Raw genomic sequence first — 25,415 nt, forward strand, 5'->3', positions numbered from 1 at the left:
TACACAGCAAATGCTTTAGAGTGTTTTTCTGTTCAAACAATAATGCTTTTCATGGACTGCAATCTCAGTTGAACATGTTTTCTCTGTAATGTGAACGAATACCCAGCACTTGTCAACAAAACTCTAAAGACCTTGAAAGAAAACCCTTTAAATTGAACAGCTTGGACACTAGGTTGACTAGGAGAAACCTTAACAACAGTAAATATTCATTCACCGTCTGGAAGGTTCAACCACTGCTACACAGAGCTGCTGCTGCTGAAATACCATGTCTAAGAACTCAGAGTTCATCAATCTGTCATTTTTATTAGATCATGAGAAGGAAATGATCCTGGGAGTCCTAAAGAGAGATGAATATTTGAAAAAAGTGGAAGACAAGAGGATAAGGTGATGTGAATTTCTTCTTTTGCCCTTATTCAACTGCTTTCTATTTGTTTACAGCAATTTTGATGGGGAATTTGATAGTCTCATTGGAGACAGATATTGAGCAGGGACTTTATGGCTTTCCTGGTGTAGCCCAAATATTTGAAAATATCTTTGACTCTATGCCATCTAGCTAAAGAGGATGGAGATCAGCTGGATACTGAAAAGATAATAGGATGCTGGTGATATGAAGGCACCCATTTGCCAACAGCAAACCTAGAAGCTAAGAAGAAAGACTCCCCACTTTTGAGTACCAACTCTGGAATGGCCTGTATGGTATTTAAGCAACTCGCTGTGGTGTTAGTTATATTTGCATCACTGTAACTAACACAAGTATGTAAATGGATATTAACTTGGTTTCTAGTTCAGAGAATATCATCCATCATGGTGAGGAAAGGATTATGGGCTGGAGCCCTTTTTGTCCATGGTGGTAGGAACATAGGTGGTTGTAGGGTGGCGGGCTGTGCACAGACAGCCTGGCCCCCAGCGTGCATCACCCCTGCCTGGCTCAAATCTTTTTAATTTTATCATCTCTGGTAATTTTGTTCCACTTAGAGAAGGAAACCACTGCACCCAATTTTCCTGATTTAGATTTGTCATCAGTAAAACAATGATAACGTTGCTCCCCTTAGCACTGCTGCAAAGATTAAGGAAGCTTATAAATATGCTTGGGAATTCAGCTCCTCCCACGGCAACCTTCAATTCTAGAGCATGTTCAATTCTAGAACATGGTGTGGTCTTATGAGCTTTCTCCTCTAGAAAGTATTAACTGTTTATACATTCTCAGGGATGAGCAGGGCTTGGTGAACCCCTCCCCACCTCTGTGACAGAATATGAATGGTTCCAATCTAGTGCTATGTTCTCTACAGTTGGTGACTAAACAAATGTCTACGCTTTTAAAAAACTATAGCTGTTTGGGTGACCCTGCTGAGGACACACCCATGGCCTTACCACTCCCCATTAGGAAAATGGAACAGAACAGAATATATTTCTTTAGCCTGGCATTTAACGGCAGTTCTGACCTGTTAGCTGTATGCCATTATCCAAAGTTACTATAACTTTTATCAAACATTTGAAGAAGGAGAGAAAGTTTTTTATGTTGATCTCTGCATGAAGTCTGAAACTCTAAAGCACAAGTTTATTGTTTTGTTCCACATGCCTAGTTGCACTGGAATGGGCCACTAACTAAGCCCTGACCTTAGTACACTAATAACTCATACACCCCAGCCAAGAAACTGCCTTCCATCTTTTAGTTTGCCTTTAAATAGTTCATTCTTTTATTTCAGTCCTGCAGGCAGAAAGATTAGAGAAAAGCAAATAAGGCAAACATTTTGGTTCAAATGAATTAAATGTGATTTCAAGAATAATGCATTCTACCTGGAAACTAAGGAGGCCAATGAGTGCAAAGAATAACATTCTTTTAATACTCTATCGAATTTTAATCTGCAAAGCTCTTTTTTCTCCACATTTTATCACTCTAGCACTAAGAATGAAATAAGTTTGACCTTCTCAAGAGTCTGCAGACTCACTGCCTCTGTAGAAATTCCAGAGAATTATTGGACTGGACATGTAGATTGGTAAACATTTTATTCTGATCTTAATAGAATTGCCACAAAGCTTCTTATTACATTAAGAGAAACCCCAACATGAGGGACTCTGGAGAGATGACTCGGGGGTTAAGAAGGTGCTCCTTTGGCAGAGGACCTGAGTTCCAGTGACTTGAGCATCAGGTAGATCTGACACCTCTCACCTCCTTAGTCACCAAGTCACACACACGTACATACCCACACATAGACACATAAACATAATTAAAGATGAGAAATCTCAGCATGAATATACTAGCTTAGTGGAACTCAAACTCTTATTGAGTCCCACAGAATAAAGGAAAAGTTCTCTTACACAGAATTTACTAATTATAGTATTATTATATATAATTATTATATTATAGATAAGGAATACATTCTTAAATATATATAAATTATATGCATATAACTTAGTATATATATGCATATATATTACATCTAAATTTATTTGGACTCCATGTTGCATTCCATATAGAAAAATCATATTTACATATGAAATTTGATTTTACAAAATCTTTCCTTTAATGTCAAGGTATATTTGGAGACATGTCAAGCATTGGGCTGCAAAATGAACTTACATATGCTTGAACTAATAATGTCACTATAGTCATAAATAATGTATATATATATATATTCATGCATATTTCTCTGTAAAGATGTTTAGTATCCTATTTTACTTACAATTTATATTACTATTTTAAATTTAAACGATAGATACAGAAATAGATAGGAAAATCACCTGTCTTCCTCACACATGTGTGTATATCAAAGTGTACATAGTTGTCTCTTCCATGAATGACCATTTAGTCTCTTTTTAATGTATTACCTTTAAGGAGAATTGATGTTGAGGACAGACCTCTAAGTAGCAGAAAGTAATCTGTACCAATATCTAGGGCAATACAATTCTCCTTTTCCTGTAATTTGTACAGACAGTATGTTGAATTATATGAAATCTAGGACATGACTACTGAATATTGGAGCTAAAGGTGGGAACTGAAAAATATTTGCTCTTTCCCACCTCCTAAGGTGATCAGTTCATAATATATATATATATATATATATATATATATATATATATTCATAATATATATATATATAAAATATCATTTGTATTCTTGGAAAGGTAGACTTTTTTCTAAGAAGTAATATAAGTAAATTTTTATTATTGTCACGTTTCAGATTTTAAATTTCAAGTAAGTTACTTTTTTATATCAATAGGAATACCCATCTCATATATTGGTTTCATTTATTATTCAAGATGAACATCTCATCTTCCTGTTATAGAATCTAAATTTAATTATCAATAATAGTTTTCCAGAAGCATGCTTTCAAAACTTTATATGCACATTTAAGTCATTTACTAATCTAAATCCCCAGTGAGTTTGAATTAAATGGTAGCCTGACTTTTCCTATACTGTATACTTCTATCAACAACCAGGAAAAAGCTTTGTTGTAATGTCTCATCTATGCCAACATGAATTCACAGAATTATCTTCTTAAGATTAAATGGTGGAAATTAGGAACTGATTTTTTTTTTCTGTGCACATTCTGCTCACTATAGTGAAAATAACCTACATTTGCATAAATTCAACTTAGAGACATTTCAAAAAGGTATTTGTGTTATATAACTGCAAAAACTAAAACTAACTCTTAAGTATATACCTGTACCCACAGCAGAAGAGCTTTGAAAGAGCTTTTCAAGGGCAATGTGTTCTCTTTAAAGCAGCTCAATTTTTTTTGCATAAATGCCCAATTTCTTTCCATCAAGTCAGCCCCATTCTTCCGTTTGTCATAGCAACCATCTTTTGAAGCCCAGTATTTTGTCCTTTGTTGTTTCTGAAAGAAATGGCGTTTTTGTACTTCTTGCTACCTCTGTGTTTTCTAAGTAATTTATCCTATTAGCTATATGCTGGTTTGCTGTTTTGATGTTCAGGAAAGATGCCTTTCCGGAAAAGCATCCTTATTCCTCTGATGGTCAGGATAGAAGACAATAGTTGTTTTCAGCTCTTTTGAAGTGAAAGACTCAGTTTGGTAATTATATATTAAATTAATTCCCTGTGTGATATTAGACAAGAAGTAATAAACAGCAAACTGCCAAATAGTAGTGATTGAATTCCCCCTTCTTTAGAATTGTAATGGGTTAGCTTTGTCATATTATTTAGTGAAACACTTGTATTAAGTTAGGTTTACCAAAAGGAGAACTTGAGCCTAAGGTTTGAGTGCAATTGATTTGTTTTTTTTTTTTAAACCATTAAACCTTGAATTCCCAGGGAAAGCAAGATGGAAAAGGAGGAGTAATTTAGCAAAGGTGGCATATTAAGCAGCATCTTATAGAACCTAGGACTACCTTCCCAGGGTTAACACCCATATCGATCACTAAAGAAAATTCACCACAAACTTACCTACAGGTGACTCTTAATGGAGGCCTTTTCTCAATTGAGACACTTCCCAAATGATTCTAGCCTGTGTCATGGTGATATAAAACTGGCAAAAGACGAGTTGTCTAGCTTTTCACATAGTTCTGTGGGAGTTCCTAGTATATCACTGGGGGCTTTATTCTCCTAGCAATTGCTTTCTGTCAAGTATAGATTGGGAATCAGTTTTAGATCGTTCTAATTTCTCTAGGCAGTCTCCAGATACGAGGCTGGCAGAATTTACAGAGAGTTCTTCATCTGGACACGAACCTATTCTGTAGTACTCTTATTAGGGAACCTTTCTTTTGGTTCAAATCCAGGTTAAACCTTTCCTCAGATTCTTGGGTGTTAATTTTTTTAGTAGCCTTTGATTTGAAAACAAATGACAATCTCTATGAAATTTCTTAAAATGACAGGGGTGTAAATGCAGTTCCATATGGGCATATATGTCATGAAACACTGTGAAAAGAGTCAACCTGGAAAATTGCTGTATAGTAGAACTAGGCTAGAAAAAGAAAGCTTTCTTAATTATTGCAGCTTACCTTTGAGAGTGCTCAGCATGGTTTTACACCACTAGGAAAGACACTGCATTCACAAAACCGTGTCCTTTCTGAGCAGAGCCTGTAAGAGGAGACTAGTGCATAGAAAGACTGTAGTTTGCTTATTTGTTTTAAATACCAAATTCTGGTTCTGACTCCTGACCAACAGCAAACTGCCCTTCTGCTTCCTTGCCTATAAAATGGGAACCACGCCTTTCTTCTGGGTTGCCAAATGTTAATGGCTTGACACATAAAGAAGGTTGCATGTCATTATTGTAGCTATATACTGTAACGTTTGTATAGCAATCTATCATACATGCAGAAGCTGCTATAAAACAAAATTATATATACATATATATGTATATGTATATATATCCTTTTATAAATTATGTATATATTGGGGTTTTGGCTTTTAGTGTTGGAGATGGAACCCAGGGCCTCATGTGCAGTAAGCAAGCAAGCACTCTACCCCCCCAAACCTAATGGTTTTTAAATTATTTTTTGAGATTACAATATAATTATATTGTTTCCCCTTTCACTTTCCTCCCACCATGCCCTCCCACATATCTCACCTTGGTCTTTTTCAAATTGTGTCCCCTTTTCATTGATTTTTATTATATACCTATATGTACATTTATATACAAATATATTCCTAAATATAACCTGCTCTGTTTGTATACTGTTATGTGTGTGTGTGTGTGTGTGTGTGTGTGTGTGTGTGTGTGTTTTCAGGGATGTGCATTTTGCATTAGATAACTAATTGGTGTGTCCTTCCCTAAGGAAGACTTATTTCTCTCAGCATTACTTAGTTGCCTGTGGTTCTTTTTGTATGGTTGGGGGCTCTTTAGTTTCCCTCTATTCACTTTGGCTTGCTTATTGGTGTTGAACCTGTTCAGCTTACATTCAGGCAGCCATGTTGATAAGACTTCATGGGTATAAAAGCTAACATTTTTATATTCAGAATATAGGAAGGAGATTACCACCCACCCAGAATTTTCTTCAAGCAGATATGAAATAGCTCTAGAATAGATGGCACTACCTCTGAATATTCACAAAAGGAGTGCTAGGAGCCATCATCATTGGGCTGCTGGCATCATTACCCTGCCTGTGTATCATAAGCTCTGCGACTCTTCTCCTGTTATTGCTTTGCCATTCATTTAATCAATCTCATCAGTTTGGATTTCTTTTGAAGATTAATTTATTTTCTTTTATATTGCATCCTGACCTCAGTTTTCCCTCCCACAATCCACCTCCCCTACTTCCCCACCTCCTCCCTCCCCATGGAGTCCTCCTCAGTTTCCCTTCAGAAAAGGGCAGACTTCCCAGGGATATTATCCAAACAATGCATATCAAGTTGTCATAAGATTAAGGTACATTTATCACAGCTGGATGAGGCAACCCATTAGGAGGAAAAGGATCCCCGGTAGCAGGCAAATATGTCAGAAACAGCCTCCATTTCCTCTGTTCACCGTCCCACAAGATCACCGAGCTGCACAGCTATAGCATATGCAGAGTGTCTGAGTTAGAGTCACACAGGCTCCCTGGTTGGTTGTTGCTTCAGTCTCAGTGAGCCCCTATGAGTGCAGGTTTGTTGATTCTGTGGATTTTCTTGTGGTGTCCTTTTGCTTTCTTAATGGAGTTTGAAACTTTAGTTGTTGACTGGATTTAGTTTGCTCAAGGTTGAAGGTACTATAGCAGGAGCTGAAGCAAATCCCAAGAGCACCTCTCTTGCAAATGGACAGTGCAAGAACTAATATCTACTGAGTCCTTATTGGATTTTCTGGAAAGAGATTTGGTTACAAATGACAGATATTATGATTATTACTTAAACAATGTGGAAAATTTCTAGATATCTTCACTAAGGTAAAAATTGTATGTTGTGTAACAGCTCTATTGCATTGTTTATTAAGGGGGGCATCTGGAGTGCTTAACTTTTACTGTTCCATTATCTTTAAACTTTCTCTCTCTCTCTCTCTCTCTCTCTCTCTCTCTCTCTCTCTCTCTCTCTCTCTCTCTATATGAGTACACTATATCTATTTTCAGACACACACTANTTATTACTTAAACAATGTGGAAAATTTCTAGATATCTTCACTAAGGTAAAAATTGTATGTTGTGTAACAGCTCTATTGCATTGTTTATTAAGGGGACCTTCGAGGTAGGGAGACTTTGATTTGGATCTTGAGATGAGAACATCTCTCTCTCTCTCTCTCTCTCTCTCTCTCTCTCTCTCTCTCTCTCTCTCTCTCTCTTAAAGATTTATTTTTTATTTATATGAGTACACTATATCTATTTTCAGACACACACTAAAAGAGCATTACAGATGGTTGTGAGCCACCATGTGGTTGGTGGGACTTGAACTTAGGACCTCTGACAGAGAAGACAGTGCTCTTAACCACTGAGCCTAAATCCTTAGGTCTCATAGTAGTCTCTAGGAAATAAGAAGTTAAGGGACAGTCCTTGTTCTTACCCGGTTATTGTTAAGATTTTAAAGTTCCTTATATTCTTGATAACAGATGTTTAAAATTCATTATGTTTTCTTTCTTTTGTGTGTATGTGTACGTGTGTGTGTGTGTGATAGCATGTATGCCACTGCATGGGTAGGGTATGTAGGTCAGAAGACAACTTGTGAAAGTTGGTTCTCTTCTTCCTTCATGTAGGTCCCAGGGTTCAAACCTTGTTGGGAGGTTCCATTATGTGCTGAGCAACCTCCTTGGCTCATTACATATGTATTTATGTCAGCTGAATAATTTGAAAATAATATCTGCCAGTCTAGAGTTTGTCACTTCACTATGTTTGTTTCTTTGCTATACAGAAACATTTTAGGTTCATTGTTTCTCATTTGCTATGACTGCATCTTCATATGAGACTGATGACATGTAATGACTTTTACTTATCATTTCAATCTCTTTAATATAATTGTGTGTGCCATGAAGATAACTTCTGACTCTAGGCCTGTAGGTAAGGTAATAACCAGTTCAGGCAGGCTTTCTTCAGTCTGGGTTTCAAGCAGAAAGGGCTTATAGGAGGACCGATGGGTTTGACAGATATGAGGAAGAGATAGAGTCCTGAGTAAATGGGCTTGGAAAACAATTATCTAGTTCTGAGAATGTAAACTGTCTGAGCTCATGGTTTTGAATATAATATCCTTTCTAGAGATGATAAATCCCAAGGCTTATTTGTGACAGTTGTTCACAAGAATAACAAGAAGTGAAGTCAAAGATGAGCAGGCCAGAAACCTGAGAACCCAGTGAGTTGGACATGTTATTCACAAAGATGTTACAGTCACTAAGAAATTAGACTCATAGAAAGGCATGTTTAGCTGGGCGTGGTGGCGCACACCTTTAATCCCAGCACTTGGGATTCTGAGTTCGAGGCCAGCCTGATCTACAAAGTGAGTTCCAGGACAGCCAGGGCTACACAGAGAAAACCTGTCTTGAAAAAAACTAAAAAAAAAAAAAAGGCATACTTATAATTGGTATAACGGATTATCACAAATCCTGTGGCTTTATGCCTGGTAAATTTATTTTCAATCCTCTAGAAACCAGAAATCCAAAAATAACTGCCACTGGGTCAAAATCCAAGTGTTGGCATAACATTCCTTCTTCCAGAATATCTTCAGGAGACTCTTGTGCCTGGACTCCTTTTCTGATGTTTCCTGGCATTCTTTGGCCATGGTCACATTGCCTCAGTTTCTACTGCTTTGATCACAGTGGCTTCTTTCCAGGCCTGGCTCTCATGAACCTATATAATACCTTTTTCTACATCAATATTGAAAGAACATTTGTGATTACATTGGTCTATCTGGAAAATCCAGGAAAATTTCCCAATCTTAAGATTCTTGATCTTGTTCCACTAGAAAATACTTTTTCCTTTTTTTTTTTAATTTAGAAGATTTTTTTAAATAAAAAAATATTTCATATAATATATTCTGATCATGGTTTCCCCTAGCTGAACTCCTCCCGATCTTCTCCACTTACCTACCTACTCAAATCCAAACCATTTCTTTCTCTCTCTTTCAGGGCTACTAAACGTTCTAAATGCTGTAATGTTTAACAAGTTCCAAATATTAGGAGCTGATACTGCTTGGCAATTATTCTGTTGATCATATAAAGAAGTTGGTAGTTTAAAAATAGTCACAGGATGAGGCAAGTGATTAGGAAGGTAATAGATGATGAAAACTAAGGAGACTCTGTCATTTACTTTCTATTGCTCCGATAAGTACCATGGCCAAAAGGCAGTTGTGGAGAAAGAGTTCATCTCAGCTTACATCTTGTAGTCTATATTCCAAGGAATTCAGGCTAGAAACTTAAGGTAGGCATTTGAAGGCCAGAACTGATACAGAGGCCATGGAAGTATGCTGCTTACTGGCTTGCTTCCTATGACCTGCTCAGCATGATTTCTTAGAGAATCTGGGATCACCTACCCAGGGATATCATTGCCCACAATGGTCTAGGTTTTTCCATACCAATCATTAATCAAATAAATGCTTCATGACTTGCTTACATGCCAATTAATGGAAGCATTTTCTCAATTGAGGTTCTCTTTTCACAAATGACCCTGTCTTGAGTCATGTTGACAAAACACTAAAGAGTATTGAGACAGAGTGGGCAGGTGACATAACTGGATTGTTTTTATCTCATAAGGATGCTGAAGCAATGATTGACCCAAAGCCATCCAGGAGCCTTCTTTTTGCCATTACTGATGTTTGAATCCTAAGTTTCAAGAGACAGTAAAGCAGAAAACGTAGGTCTGAGTGTTTGTGTGGTCCAGAGCCAAATTCTTGTCTTTCATTTTTCTTTCCTGTCAAGCAAGCATAGGACCATTGTGAAATGAGACCTAAACTGTGTTGCAGTTACTGCTGTCTCTAGAAAAGAGTTGTTGCTACTCATGGAGATTTCATAATACAACACAAGACCCCTCAGGAAAGGGGAATTACTCCTCATCCAATATCCTTTACCCACATCCACAAAGCTGGGTGAAGTGTCAATTCCATAGCCTCCCTTGCAACCCCCTGGCTTTGAGGTGTGACATTGTCTGGTCAAATCCAAGATGTCTTTTAGGGGCGTTTCCCAACTATATTTTCTTTTATCTGTGAAGACCCGAGTACAGAAGCAGCTAAGCACCACCCCCTTATTCTGCCCTAACAAGGCAAAAGTGTTGGCAATGCCTGGTCATTTTGCATAAGACTAAACCGTATTTTTTTTCAATAGAAGAGCAACAAGATAAAAGGATCCTTAATGATGCTATTTTGTAACTAAACTAATTCAAGCAACTACCTAACTTGTGTCTTGTTATGTGGAAGAGCAGAAAACAAAAAACACATTTGTTAAGCCTGTTTCTTGGATCCAGAAGCATTTATACCTTCCGATGGTGGCTTTTCTGCTTGTGAGAGAGATGAGGAGGTGCTGGCATAGCAGGCCAGAAACTCACTTTCTTCAGATGCTGCTATAGCCACATACATATAAATGAACTTCTAAGAGCTGGCTACCTGAATAGAAAACAAATCTACCTCTCAGCTTATTCCTTTTTTCTAGCTTCCTGTACTCCCTTTCCCCTTAGGACCATTTTTCCCATTGTACATTTTCTTCATTTATTCTAATTACTAGCTGCTATTATTTGAGTATATCCTTCAAAACTCTTGTGATGCAGGCACTAGAGAGAGATGGCTTAGAGATTTAGAGCACTTCTTGCTCTTGCAGAATACCCAGCTTGGATTTGTAGCACCAAAAGTATCTATAACTCCAGTTCTAGATGAACTGATGCTCTCTTCTGACTTCTTAAGGCACCAGGCACACATGTGGTACACATACACACCCACAGGCAGAACAATAGTACACAAAATAAAAATACAAATATTGGTGTTTTAGAAACTTAATGCCTAATACATCATATTTAGAAATAAAAGTCTAATGGAAAGTACCTAGATCATCAGGGCTTACTCTGTCCTCAATGCATATATATCTTCATTATTATTCTAACAATGGGTTTGTTATCAGAGCAATTTAGAGCCTCACTTGTCTTCTTTTGACCCCTGCTGCCCTTCTGCCTTTTGCCATGAATGACACAGCAAAAAACGCCATGGCCAGCTATGAGCACACTTTCCTGTATTCCCTTTTGCCTATTGAAATTCTGGAGACTGAGCCTAGGGCTGAACATGCTAGGCAAGTAGTCTGCCAGTACAGTATAGCCCCACCCCTCCGTTTTCCTCTTTACTTTGAGACAGAGCCTCTAAAATACAGGCTGACTGAATTCATTTAAGTTAGGCTTTGAAATTGTAATCATTAGGCTCAATTAGCTGGGATTACAGACTTGCACCTCTAAGGGTTGGAGTTTCTCAGCCTCCCAGATGATAAGAAATTAACGTCTGTTCTTTATGAATTACTTCATGTGGACTTTGTCATAGCAACAGAGAACAGCATGAAAGATATTTTCAGTGACCCTTTTGCCTCATGAATGTCTGAAAAGTGACTGTGTACTTAACATGCATTAGGATAGAAGGGATTGAATTCAGTGTCTAGGAGAAGTTTGAAAAATCAGCAAGCTCTTTCATCTTCTGTATTAGCCTGTGAAATCCTTTCTAGATTTTTGTCACAAGTCTCAATGGCAGTTGGCATCATAAACATCAACTGTCTTAGGGATTGCCCAGCTAAGATGCATAATTTCTTTCCTCTAGTCTGTACTACTCTGAGTCCCAAGTCTTTTCAGGCTAAGTAACCATATTCTGGGGTAAGGTAGATGTTAAATAAATGACTGTAAAGTAAACCACAAAAAATGGAAAGCAAATGTTTGACTTGTATATGGCTCTAACTTCCCCACATAAACCCAGCTATTCTAGTAAAAGGAACTGATAAGAGGTTAAACTTTGAATACCTAATGATTGTGCTCTTTTCTCTGAGAGAATTTGCATCCTAATCCCCTCCTTAGCCTGCTTAATCTCATTGACCCATCAACCTATCCAGATAAGGTTGCTCTCAAGGGTTGTTGTTTCCTTATGGTTATTTCAATTACTTTATACGTATCAGTTCTCTATGTGAACTTTTTCTGAGGAAACAAACTATTCATCACATCCAACTGCTTTATAACCTAGCATGGAGTTAGACCCTGAACAGCATGGACAAGAAAATACAGTCATTCTTTCTGTACACGGGGCTAGTCTAGTTGATTCTGATGAAACTTAATGCCATAAATATGAAAGGGGAAATGATATGAAAGATGTAGAATGTTTCCAGATTTTCTTTCTGGGCATTGAAGATAAGTGATCAGTAACCTATAGGAATGGCATATCTATGAAATATTAAAATGGGAAAGAGCCAACCTTCTAGGGCAGTGTTTGCCAAAGCTGAGAGCGTACTAGAACAAATAAAGATACTTATTTGTTAAAGATACAGCAGTTACCAGGGTATCTCTAAAGCCAGTAGTATTCAAATTTGTAGGCATAAGATTCGAACACTAGTATTTCCAAGCTATCCATGTGTCTAGACAAGTTAGAGAACACAGGTTCCAAAGCTGCACTTCTCATACTACCATCAATGGCATATTTAAACAAAATGCAAATTTAGAATTTTACAAAGAAGATTTTGATCCAGTAAACCAGATCCTGATATTTAGTGTCCCCAACAATTGTGTAAGTGCTGCTTCTAAAGAAAGGACTATGCTTACAATTCCAAGTTTCTAAAGGGCAGCTAAATATATTTCTTGTCAAATAGTTTTTAAATGGAACGTGTTTAATACCTATGTGACAGGAGTCATGCTAGGAAATTTACTTTTATTATCTCATAAAAACAACCATTGGAGAATGTAACTTGTCCTATTTTAGAAGAGGGGAGATTTAAAATCAGGCAAGTCATTGTTTGTAGCTAGACAGCTAATTTATGTTGCATCCTGGACTCAGGAATAGATGTGCCTGACAGAAAGGTTAATGGGCATTGTTGGAAACTCTTAAATGCTCAGTAGAAGCATGTAAAATTGAAATGGTAGAGTATGTTTGTAATTACAATTACACTTTTCATTGGTTTACTTAAGGAAAGAACCAATGTGGCTTAGTGTCTTTCATCATGTGGTCACACAGAGAACACTTCCAGGATTATAAGATCAAGGGTGTCCTGAAGAAGAACATCCACACTGATGAAAAACAGTGCTGGAGAATGACAAAAGTAAAACACAAATCCTCTGTATGGGTCATATACAGTTTGCAAGACCAAGGGGCCTCTCCTCCCAACAATGGCTGACTAGGCCATCTTCTGCTATATATGCAGCTAGAGACATGAGCTCTGGAGGTACTGGTTAGTTCATATTGTTGTTCCACCTATAGGGTTGCAGACCCTTCAGTTCCTTGGGTAATTTCTCTAGCTCCTCCATTGGGGTCTCTGTGTTCTAGCCTATAGATGACTGTGGGCATCCACTTCTATATTTGCCAGGGCAGGGGAGCAGGGTGGGGGGAAGGTATAGGGAACATTCGGGATAGCATTTGAAATGTAAATGAAGAAAATATCTAATAAAATAAGTTAAAAATAAAATGCGTAGCCTCACCCAACCGCCTGTTTCCAAACGTCATCGATGCTGGAATGAGAACTTGTATTTGCTGAAAGTATTTGATTCTGATATCAAATACTTGGTTCAAAAATGTAAATATTTTTAAATACAGATGAATGTTCTCCTATGCAGAGGTTTTAGTTATATTTGTGTGTCGGTCTCTCCTCTGTCTCTCTGTCTGTCTCTCTCTATCTGTCTCTCTCTGTCTGTCTCTCTCTCTTTCTCCCTCCCTCCCTCCCTCTCTCTCTCTCTCTCTCTCTCTCTCTCTCTCACAAACACACACACACACACACATACACACACACCCACACACACCATGTCTCTCACATGATACAGAAATCAGAGGACAAATTAAGGGAGTTGGTTCTCTTCTTCCACCACGTGGGTCCCAGCATTGAAGTCAGGCTGTCGGGCTTAGAAGCAATCCACTGACACTTCTTAGCAGCCTTCTCCTGTGTTTTCACTCTGCCTTTTTTTCTTACCAGGAAGCTGAAAAATGAACTCTTAGAAGCAAGGCGTAGGAGCGGGAAGACTCACCAAGAGGCCAGTAGAGTCTGTGTTCACTGTCACAAAACCCTTGGCCTCATCTTTGACCGGGGAGATCCATGTCAAGCCTGCTCACTCAGGGTGTGCAGTGAGTGTCGAGTCACCGGACTTGATGGCAGCTGGAAGTGCACTGTCTGTGCCAAAGTCGCGTGAGTCTCCTGCCTTTCTGTGCAAAATCCATATTTGATGGTTGATAAGAGTCGAATAGGGAAATTAAGAAATGAGAAAGCATTTTAAATTGAGAAGTGAGTAGATTGAAAATCACAGCCTAGTTACAGGCTTGACAGGTCTGTGCGTGCGTGTGTGTATATGTGTGTGTGTGTGTGTGTGTGTGTGTGTGTGTTGTGTATATGTGGCATGTGGATGTGTGTGATATGTATGTGTATGTGGTGTATCTTTCTTTAGAGTGACTGTGTTATGAGTCTGGTTTGGTGTGAATGTGTATGGTATGAGTGTATTTGATATGTTTGTGTGTGTGAGTAGGGGGTATGAATATGCGTGGAGGGTATGTATGAGTGTGTGCAAGCATGTATGTAGTGTGACTGTGTGTGTGTGGTATGTAATGTGAGTATGTAGTATCTGTGTGTGTTGTGAGTGTGATATGTGTGTATGGTATGACTGTGTGGTATGTGTGTGTGTGTGAGAAAGAGAGAGAGACAGAGATAGACAGGCACAGAGACAGAGATGTAGAGGACTGTTTAGTAAGAGAGGGACAGGTACAGAAGACAGGATGAGTATTAAAAACAAACCCTGAAGCATAATAAAGTTGGAGGCCTAATAGTATAAGTGTCTCCCTATATTTAAAAACCAGTAATGTGTTTAATGTGTTTTCTCCTCTTTAAGCCCCTCTAGACACCACATGGCTTCTCCAAGAATTCTCTTGACATTCTTAAGCATTTGAGGTAACTGGCAAGATGTGTGCTGTCTACATCAGCTGAGGGGCAACACTGGAAGCGTTACTTAGTATTCTCCAGGTCTAGCTGTCTATTCAAACAAAGGGAGGAAGCTTTCTCAACCTTGCTAATGTAATATCTATGCAAATAATCTGTGTTTTCCAAAGGCTGCAAGCTGCAGCTTCAGAAGAGTAGTACTAGAATGTAGGGGTAAAGGATCTATGTAGGTGCCAGCTTGACCTTTCCATATGAAGAGGTGTGTGTGTGTGTGTGTGTGTGTGTGTGTGTGTGTGTGTATTGCCATCAGCAATGGAGCCTTGCTGTCAGTTTTCAGAGAGGAACCTATTGTCTTGGCAACAGCCTGGCTTGTTTGGGGATTTCCATGAGACACCCCATTAGCCAGTGGATCTTAACCTGTGGTTGGATCATGACCTCTTTAGGGGTCACATATCATATATTTACATTATGATTCATAACAATAGGAAAATTATAGATTCAAAGTAGCAGCAAAATAATTTTATGGTTGGGGGTCACCACAACATGAGGAACTCTATTAAAGGGTCACAGCTGCAGCAAGGTTGAGAACCACTGTCTTTGACCAACAATTCAATTTGATGTAACTCAGATCCAGCTACTCTGTTATGTACATGTACCATATTTTCTTTATCCATTTTGTCAAGGGACATCTAGACATTTTTCCAATTTCTGGCTATTATTAATAAATTAATAATAAATTAACATTGTTGAGCAAGTATCCTTGTAGTAGGAGAAAGTATCCTTTGAGTATATGCCCAAGGATAATATAACTGGATCTTGAGGGAGATTGAGTTCCATCTTCCTGAGGAACCACTGTACTGATTTCAATAATGACTGTACATGTTTTCACTCTCACCAGCAATGGGGGTTTCCCTTACTCCACACCCTTGCTTCACATCCTTGCCAGCATGAGCTGTCACTTGTGTAACTGATCTTAGCCATTCTGACAGGTGTAAGATGGAATCTCAAAATAGTTTTGATTTGCATTTCCCTGATGACTAAGGATGTTGAACATTTCTTGAAGTGTTTCTTAGCCATTTGAGTTTCCTCTATTGAGAATTCTGTTTAAATCTGGTCCCCATTTTTAATTGGATTATTTGTTGTGTTTTTTTGTTATCTAGTTTTTTTGAGTTCTTTATGTATTTTGGATATTAGTCCTCTATCAGATGTAGAGTTGGTAAAGAATATTTTTTCCCATTCTGTAGGCTACTGCTTTGTCTAAATAACAGTATCCTTTGCCTTTTAGGAGTTTTTCAGTTTCATGAAGTCCCATTTATTAATTATTTATCTTAGTGCCTGTGTTATTGGTGTTATGTTCAGAAAGTTGTTTCCTGTGCCAGTGAGTTCAAAGTTATTCCACACTTTCTCTTTTATCAGGTACACTGCACCCATTTTATGTTGAGGTCTTTTATCCATTTGGAGTTGAGTTTTGTATAGCATAATAGGTATAGATCTGTTTGCATTCTCCTATAAGCAAACATCCACTTTGACCAGCACCATTTTCTGGAGATAATTTATTTTTCTATTGTGTATTTACGGATTCTTTATCAAAAACCAAGTGTCTATAGGTATGCTGACTTATGTCTTGGCCTTTAATTTGATTGTATTAACCAAAGTGCCTGTTTTTATGTCTATACTATGCTGTTTTTATTGCTATAGTTTTGTAGTACAGATTGAAATTGGGAACGGTGAAAACTCTAGAAATTCTTTTCATGTTCAAAGTTGCCTGAGTTATCCTAGAGTTTTTTGGTTTTGTTGTTCCATATGAAGCTTAGAATTGTCCTTTATAGTTGTGTGAAGAATTGTGCTAGAATTTTCATGAGAACTGCATTGAATCTGTAGATTGCTTCTGGAAGGACAGACATTCTTACTAGACTAATCATACCAATCCATGAGCATGGGAGATCTTTTCATCTTCTGACACCTTCCTCAATTTCTTTCTTCAGAGACTTGAAGTTCTTGTCATATAGTTTCAGTTTCTTGGTTAGAGTTATACCAAGATATTTTTATATTTGGGGTCTAGTATACAAGGTGTTGTTTCTCTGATTTTTTTCTCAGTCCATTGTCATTTGTATATAGGAGGCTGCTGATTTTTGTGAGTTAATTTTATAGTCAGCTACTTTCATGAAAATATTTACCAGCTGTAGGAAACTCCCCAATAGAACTTTTATGGTCACTTATGTATATTATCATATCATCTATAAATAAGGTTACTTTGACTTTTTCCTTTCCAGTTTGGATCCCCTTGATCTCCTTTAGTTGTTTTATTGCTCTAGTTAAGATTTTAGGTACTATATTGAATAGGCATGGTGAGACTGTAAAACCTTGTCTTATTCCTCATTTTAGTAGAATTGCTCACACAATTGATTTCTTAATGAGAATTTTCTCAATACTTATTTTTCCAATTCTTATCCAATCCATCCTGGGTTGAATCTTCTTCCATTTGTGTTTATTCTCTTGTATAGCCTAGACCTTCATTTATTTATTTATTCTGACAAAGGTACCTAAGGCCTAAGACTCCAAAACCCCTTTTCTATTACGTGGAGCCTCAGACTTCAATATAGGAAGAAAAGAAATCACTTAACTTTATCTATTCTAGTTGCAATTACTAAATCACAAGATGTGTGGCCTTATGGATTTTTTTCAATCAGTAAATAAAGGTCTAATTCACTACATCTTTCCTCTGAAAGATGGGGTAAACTTTTCTTGAGGTTTTGTTAACAAGAAATTAACTCAATATGTTGAGTCAAATTTGACAATTATCACAAAATCCGGCCTACGCAAAATGAAAGAGTTCCTTCCTGTAACTCTCACTTAGGTTAGGTGCTACATATCTCGCTTTGTCTTATTTCTTCTCTCTATCCCTCTACTATAAGCTTCAAATCTGCATTGTCCACTGATGATGTGCGCATGCCGAGAGGAATGCCTAAAGTAGGTCCTCTGTATGTGTTTGTTAAATGAGCAGATTCATGGCCAAGCAAGATAATGAGATGAGAAGTGGATGAATGAATGGCTCCCGACAAAGCACATCAAGCTGGAGTGAGAGGAAGAACGATAAAATGAATGTAATTTTATTTTATTGGGAACATAAAGTTGGGGGAAAACTAATAGCCATGACAAGTACACCTGCCCTTTTAAACAAAGTAAATATCTACCCATCACAGAAAAATACAAGTTATTGTTAGAATATGCACACGTAAATATTAAGATATTGAACAGGATGCTTTTCTTAGGAAGTATTAATATATGAATAGAAAATTTCACAATCAACTGCACTCTTTTTATTGGCGAAACATTCACTTAATCCCACCACCCATCTGTCTAACTGATCTTTTCATCCACACACCTCTCCATCCCTCTTTTACATTTGTTATTAGCCTATTGGTATAAAGTAAGCAAGATCCATGGAATGCTTCCAACGGCTTCATAGGTTAATGTAAAAAAATAAGATTATTATGTTATTATTGAACCCATCAAAATTCTTTGTTATTCTAGACATTTTAAAGATAAAATAGCTGTCAATGTATGATTCATATAATTCTCCAGCAACAGCTTGTCTGTAATTATGTTTTTCTGCAGTAGATGGGAATTTATATGAGTTTTTAAAATATGAAAGTTCAAGCTTACTTTTCTAGCTGAAAAAAGTCAATTAATAATGCTTCTCTAATATTTAAGCTAGTAGTTTGTGTACTCTTTGAGACTAAGGCTTTCTGTATTAGAGATATCCTGTTTGCTATTCATGGAGTAGTTTTCAATAAGGAAACATAAATGATATTTTATTGGCAGTAAATGTCCTTTGTTTGTGATAAGAGAATGTTACAGCCCTACTGGGCTGTCTCCATGTTTAATAGACCATTAAATTGAAATTCCCACCCTAACCTCTGAGAGATGAGATGAGTCATAACGTGAGTCATGCCCTAATCAGTTGGAAGAACAACCTTTATTGTTGTTTACCTTAGACAGAGTTTGATTTCTGAAGCACTGAAATATTTATAACAAGAATTGGTAGAGGGAGGTGACTCCCTTTGAAGCTAATCGATTTTTGTTTTTGTGTCCCCCAACTCTGATTAAGATTTTACCTGTAAGTGGTTTGCAGTTTCAGTATCATATACAGAGGGGTTTCTTTGCTTTTTTTTTTTTTTTTGGTTGGAAAAGTAGAAACCTAGATTTACCACCCTTTCTATATGGACAGAGTGTTTGTGTTTCTCTCCTCTGTTCCATCAATCCACAATAGGTCTGATACATAGTAGGAATTCAATAAATATATGCTATGTAGTGAATGCATTTATAAATAATAAATAAGCTTAACTAGCTTTCTTGTAATAAGCAGATAGAAACTAATACTTTAGTGTATCCTATAAAGCATATTTTATTACAGGTGTCTCCAGTATAGATAAGTAAACAAAATTGCTTTGGTTACTATGTCTTTTTCTGCAGGACCACCTACTTGTCCTATTCCAAAAAGATTAGAACTTCTTCACATTTATGCAAGTTTCCAAGTGAGGGAACCTTACATAAGCCCCAAGAGTTTAACGTTAAATAAAACCTGAACTCTCTAATAGTCAGCAATCACTATTCACAGATAAGTACGGCACACTGTAATTTCAGTCAAATCTATTCTTCAGAGTTCAACTTAGAGGAAGCAGAGTCTATTTCAAGCCTTGAGTTGTTTGAATACTACAGTGACATGTCAGACAGGTGAAATCTTATAGCAAGTGTCACATTTATTTCCTGTTCTCTCTTACCACTTACTCTTGCTACTTGGTGTGCACACATGTAGAAATATACACACATTCATTTGAAATGCTAAGCAATTGCTGATTATTTTTAGCTTCTATACATCATCACACCTCATAAAAGCCTTGTTGTAGTTGAGGAGCATAAATTCTCTTCTGATGACATTGCCAAATAGAAAAAGTATGAGACTTGGTGTATCAATGCTGTATTGTACCCATCATACCTTTATAACTTTGAGGAAATTGTTTAACCCATGTGAGTTTCCTAGTCTATAGAGTGAGTACTACTAGTGCTACCTTACATCTCATAGTGAGGATTAGAGATAACACATATAAAGTTCCCAGCACATTACTTGGTACCTGGTAGGTACTCATTATTAGTTTCTTGTTCTTCTGTTAAGCTTTCTCTCTCCATTCAGAAACTGTAAATGGGAAAAAAACACCATTATCTCTGATATTTCAGAGTTCTAAAAATGATAAATTACTCAAATTCATATTTGAGATGAGTAAAAGTGATAGATATTGTTTTCACATATATGGTGGGAGGTAGTGACTAACAACTCTGAAGAAATAGGATTTTTGTTATATGTTGGCTGCTATAGGTATATGGTAAAGATATATGGTGGTTCTTTTCCCATAGAATGTAGACTGTCATACATGAAATTGTTACCATACCCACACAACACACACACACACAGAGACACACACACACACACTCACATAAAAGTCAAGGTTTTAGCATACCCCACTAGATTGTTTTCAAGCACTCAGCGCTCTCATTTGATTCTGTAATGTGCCACTCTATCCTGTCTCTTTTGAATTCTATTTGTTTTTCTTGCTTTCAGCATCTCATGTGATTTCTTTGAATCCACATAAATGACCCAGGACAGTCTTAGTATTTTAAAGTCACTTGATTAGTAGCTCCATTCTAGCTGTAAAATCTGATTTCATTAGTATGAGTTTCTGATTGACAGTAATCTTGGAAGAACGCCTTTAGAAATTAACATTCCACAAATATCCACATTTCTAACATAAGAAGTAATATCTAAATCTTTACATCCCTGGAGATATATCCAGGAATATTTTATTCAAATGTATTCTTTTGATGGATTCTATTTTCCTTAGGTTTGATGCATTTTGCAGTCTCTACAGTTATGAGTAATCAGTCAGTCATCTGCCCCTCAATAGGTTTTCTGCCCACCAGGAGGTGGGTGTGGGGTCTACATGCTATGGTCACGTTTTCACTGTATACTTTCTCTAAGGTTAACAGTTTGACATTTAGCCAGTCGTAGAGCTGTGGTAGACTTATATCCTCCCTTTATCTCCTCAAATAAGAAGCAGGATTTTAATTATTGTAAGGAATAAAGCTGACATTGTTCCAGGATACATTTTCTATCTGGGACCCAATTGCTGATCTTAAACTATGATTGGTCAGTAATCTAGAAATGAGGCTCTGGGGTTAGAGCTCTCTATTTGGTTCTCAATTGCCTTTCTTCAGTGACTATATCAGACTCAGCAGTTCTTGTGCAGTCTCTTCCCCAAGATATCTTGATTTATATTGTATTATTTCTTGTCTTATCAACTGATTTCTTAATTGTTCTCCCACTTCTCTATGTATCTCCACAAAGGGAGATATTGTATCATCAAGGGGGAAACTTTAGAGTAAGTTCCCTATTGCCTTCAGCATCACAACTCCTTAGCACGGCACTTAAAGGCTGCTATTCCATAGTGCGGGCCTACCTCTCTACCTCATTCTCTATTATAATCCTCTAGAATTAATTTACCCAATAGTACCCTTGATACATCACCCCATATTAAGGACTGCTTTCAATCCTCAGCTCATACCCTTATAAGCTATTTCTTCACATTTAGTTAAAAATTATTTTAGAATACCTAATGACTATAAGTCTTTATTGTGAGCCTCAACATGATCTTTATAGCAGCACAGCTGGCGTGGGTTGTATTTCAAGCTTCTTGATTCACTTCACAAATATTTACAAACTGCAATACCAAATGTTAATGCTAGAGAGAGTATCCTAACAAGCCAAGGCTTTTGCCTTCATGTCACTGACAATTAGGTTTGTGGTGAAGATATGAAAAGAAGCTAAAGACTGAAAATGGTGATAGAAGTCATCCATTTCAAGTAAAAATTATAATTTGAAAAAGTATAGATCAGTACCACTTATATGCAATATGTGAGCAATAAAAATAATACAGAGAATTCCATCATTTTTATAACAAATATTTGTTAGTATAGATAATAAAAAAATATTACTTGAAGACACAGTTTACTGAAAGTCTATTATTATAATACTGTTGTACATGTGGTGGTGTTGAGTTACATAGAGGTTGTCTCTCAGTGAATTAACAGACCAATAGATATGACTTACAATCCTAAGATAAAGTTTAAAGCTGTCTATGTTGTAGGAAAAGTGAAAGTAAAGATCACAGACATTTCTAGAGAGAAGAAAGGAGGTGGTTTCATATAACCATCATAGGTACAGCTCAAAAATGGATAGGGCAAATCCAAGTTTTTGTTGTTGTGATAAAACATTAATCATTAGCAAGTTGAAGAGGAAAGGGTTTATTTGGTTTATACAGCCCAAACACATCAATCATTAAGGATCAAGTAGGAGCAGAAGCAGGAAAAGCCAGTTCCTTACTGGCTTTCTCTCCATGCCTTTCCCAGCTTTCATTTGTATATAAGCCAGGTCCTAGTCCTTAGGGGTAACATCACCCACAGTGAACTGAACCCTGATGCATCAGTCAGTCATCTGTCATGAAAATACCTGAGGCCAATCAGATGGAGGTAGTTCCTCAGTTGCAATTCCCCTGTCCTGGTGACACAGTTTGTGCTGAGTTAACAAAACCCAACCAGCACAAGGATCCTATCCCATCTTTTAACGTTCAATTGATTATGAGTGTAGAAGATGGGATATTTTCCTAACAAGGGATACATTCCTAATAAGGGTATTTCGATTCTGTTTCTTCCTCACTATTAGTTTTCCCCTTGTTCTGGAATGCACCCCATCACCATTCTTCTGGATTATTGGGATAGTCTTTGTTCTCTACTCTAGCCCTGTGTTTATATTCCATGAAGGCATCTTCCCCAAACAGGCCCCTATTGATTCCTTTATCTCATATGGAGCTTTTGGTTGTCCACCATATTGAAGATCTTTTATCCATAGTCAGGGTTTTTAACCTAACTTGTTTTTTAAAGTTATCTGTGCAGCTAAATGATTTAATTTGAGAACTTTCCTTTTGCTTCATGAGTAGGCAGCTCAGGATTATAAGTGGAGAATGGTTCTTGGAAGAAAAGGCAAAGCGTTTCAAGCAAGTCAATGTTCTGGGCACTGATGTCGTTCGACAGTCCATCTTAAGAAGAAGTCCAGGTAACTAATGGACTCACTCGTCTCCAAGACTGTAAGTTTATATTTGGTTGGGTTAAATAATTTCCCGGTGGAAATAAAGCAGGTGGACAGAGTTGGATTCTTTTTCCCTCAACCCCTTAGGTCATTTCACAACTTGGTAGTTTGAAATCTAAACCTAAATATCACACAAATGAAGTCAGTAGAAAAGAAACTTTGTACTGATTTCCACATATCTAACATGCTGGGATTTCATAGAAGCTATTCATCCTCATCATAACAAGTTATTTTTTTCCAAGTGTGTTTCTCATGTTTTGCTAAACAGTTAAGAATGCAACCTAAAATAGATGAAATAAATGCTTCCCATTTTAAAAGAAATTCTTGATTTTTTTCACCAGGTTTAATTTCAGATTTTTGAAATGGTATTTTTTTAATCCAATTCTTGGTCCCTAACCAATCACTACCATTGTACCTTAAAGTCCCAGTCTCACAAATGGGGAGCACTGGGAAATGCCAAGGAAAGTTTTTGGTTGTCATCATGATTAGATTGTGTCGATGGCATTTATTGGACAGTAACCAAGTATGATAAGCTAGTGGGCTTAAAATATGCAAGAAAATCTCAGTCATTGAGGAATTATACTGGCCCCAAATACCAAGAATAACCAGTTTGAGATTGATTTTCAGTGTATTCAAACAACAATCTAATTGGTTCATTATTTTTTATTAGGTATTTACTTCATTTACATTTTAAATGCTATCCGCAATGTCCCCTATACCCTCCCCCCACTCCCCTACCCACCCACTTACCCTTCTTGGCCCTGGTGTTCCCCTGTACTGGAGCATATAAAGTTTGCAAGACCAAGGGGCCTCTCTTCCCAATGATGGCTGACTAGATAATTGGTTCATTATTGAATTAATCTTTCTTGAGTGTAGATTTCCCATGCATGATACAGGTAGAATGGGTATCTTTTGGTGTGGGAAGCTTTCAACTGGTCTCTGTGTCACTTTTGGGTGTGGCAGCCACAAAAAAGGCTCCTACAGATGAGTAACATCAGGTCTGATGTTAGAAGAATCAAGTTGAATAAAAAATTATCCAGGCAGCTAAAGTCTCTACCTATAGTAAACCACAGAGAGTGTGTAGACTACACTTCGAGGCATAAAATGTATGCACATATGCCGATCATTCTGTGAAGTCTGGCTCTCATGTTCATGATGTCTTGTTGTGATGTATTGTGGCATACTTGTGTTTACTACTACTGGGAGACTGAGGTAAAAGGGTGATGTACTTAAATGCAAGCTGGGATACATAGTAATTTCCAGACCAGCCTTAGGAATATACTGAGAACTTGTCTCAAAACAAACAAACAAACAAACAAACAAACTCCCTACAAAAATAATGCCTGCAGTCTATGGATTTAGAAATCTCTTGAATGCAACATTTCATACCCTAAAAATATCTGAGGAGGCATAATGAATATGTTCCGTCATTGTAATCTGTTTAGGGAAGCTTATCTTATCAAACTTTGCCCTAGTGAGTTCTGGTCTCAATTCTTAGTTATTTCAACAATATTCAAAAAATTAGAACTAACTATGTATACAAAATAACTGGGTATTTACTGATTATTATAACTTTTTTGTCTTGTGGTAATCTAAAAAACTGAGTATAGAGGAAAAATCTGTTATCCTTTCTGATAATTTTTGTATATAAATTTATTTTCTATTTTTTTCCACAAGGGTCTGAAGAAACACAAAGCCAAGAGGAAGCACAGCAACGTGTAGACAAGTCAGATACTTTGTCTTCTGTCAGGCAGAAGACCACTCATGATGGCCCAAAGAAGAAGGGGTAAGCATCTGTAAACTAAAGAATTTTTAATCTTTTATGTCCGATGTCACTTCAGTAGTCCAGAGGAGGTGAGAGACTCAACTAGGGCAACATTCTATCCTAGGGAAATGCAATCTTTGTTTTTAAATTTTTGATATTTTTATTATTATATTTCAAATATTGTCCCCCTTCCTAGTCTCCCCTCTGCAGTCTCTTTCCTATCCTCCTCTCCTTTGCCTCTAAGAGGGTGCTCCCCCACCCACTCCATTCTTATCCCTCCACCATCCCCCTTCACCAGGGTAACAAGCCTCGACAGAACCAAGCACCTCCCCTCCCACTGATGTCAGATAAGACAATCCTCTGCTATATATGAAGTGGGAACCTTGGGTCTTTCCATGCATACTCTTTGGTTGGTGATTTAGTCCCTGGGAGTTCTGTGGGGTCCGATTAATTGATATTGTTGTTATTCCTATGGGGTTGCAATCCCCTTCAGCTCCTTTAGTCCTTCCCCTAACTCTTCATT

At 37.3% G+C, this 25,415-nt stretch overlaps 1 protein-coding gene across 1 annotated transcript in view; it reads left to right on the plus strand.

Moving 5' to 3' along the window:
- Positions 1-223: 223 nt before the first annotated feature.
- The window catches only part of Sytl5 (synaptotagmin like 5), a 90,863-nt gene continuing 65,671 nt past the window's right edge, over positions 224-25,415 (plus strand). Inside the window, exons 1-4 of the mRNA XM_021188426.2 lie at positions 224-384; positions 13,977-14,186; positions 22,979-23,094; positions 24,805-24,913. Of these exons, the coding sequence (XP_021044085.1) occupies positions 266-384; positions 13,977-14,186; positions 22,979-23,094; positions 24,805-24,913 (554 nt within the window). The 5' untranslated portion in view covers positions 224-265. The remainder of the gene's footprint in view (positions 385-13,976; positions 14,187-22,978; positions 23,095-24,804; positions 24,914-25,415) is intronic.

Source organism: Mus pahari, chromosome X, assembly GCF_900095145.1.
Source record: "Mus pahari chromosome X, PAHARI_EIJ_v1.1, whole genome shotgun sequence".
Classification (NCBI taxonomy): Eukaryota; Metazoa; Chordata; class Mammalia; order Rodentia; family Muridae; genus Mus; species Mus pahari.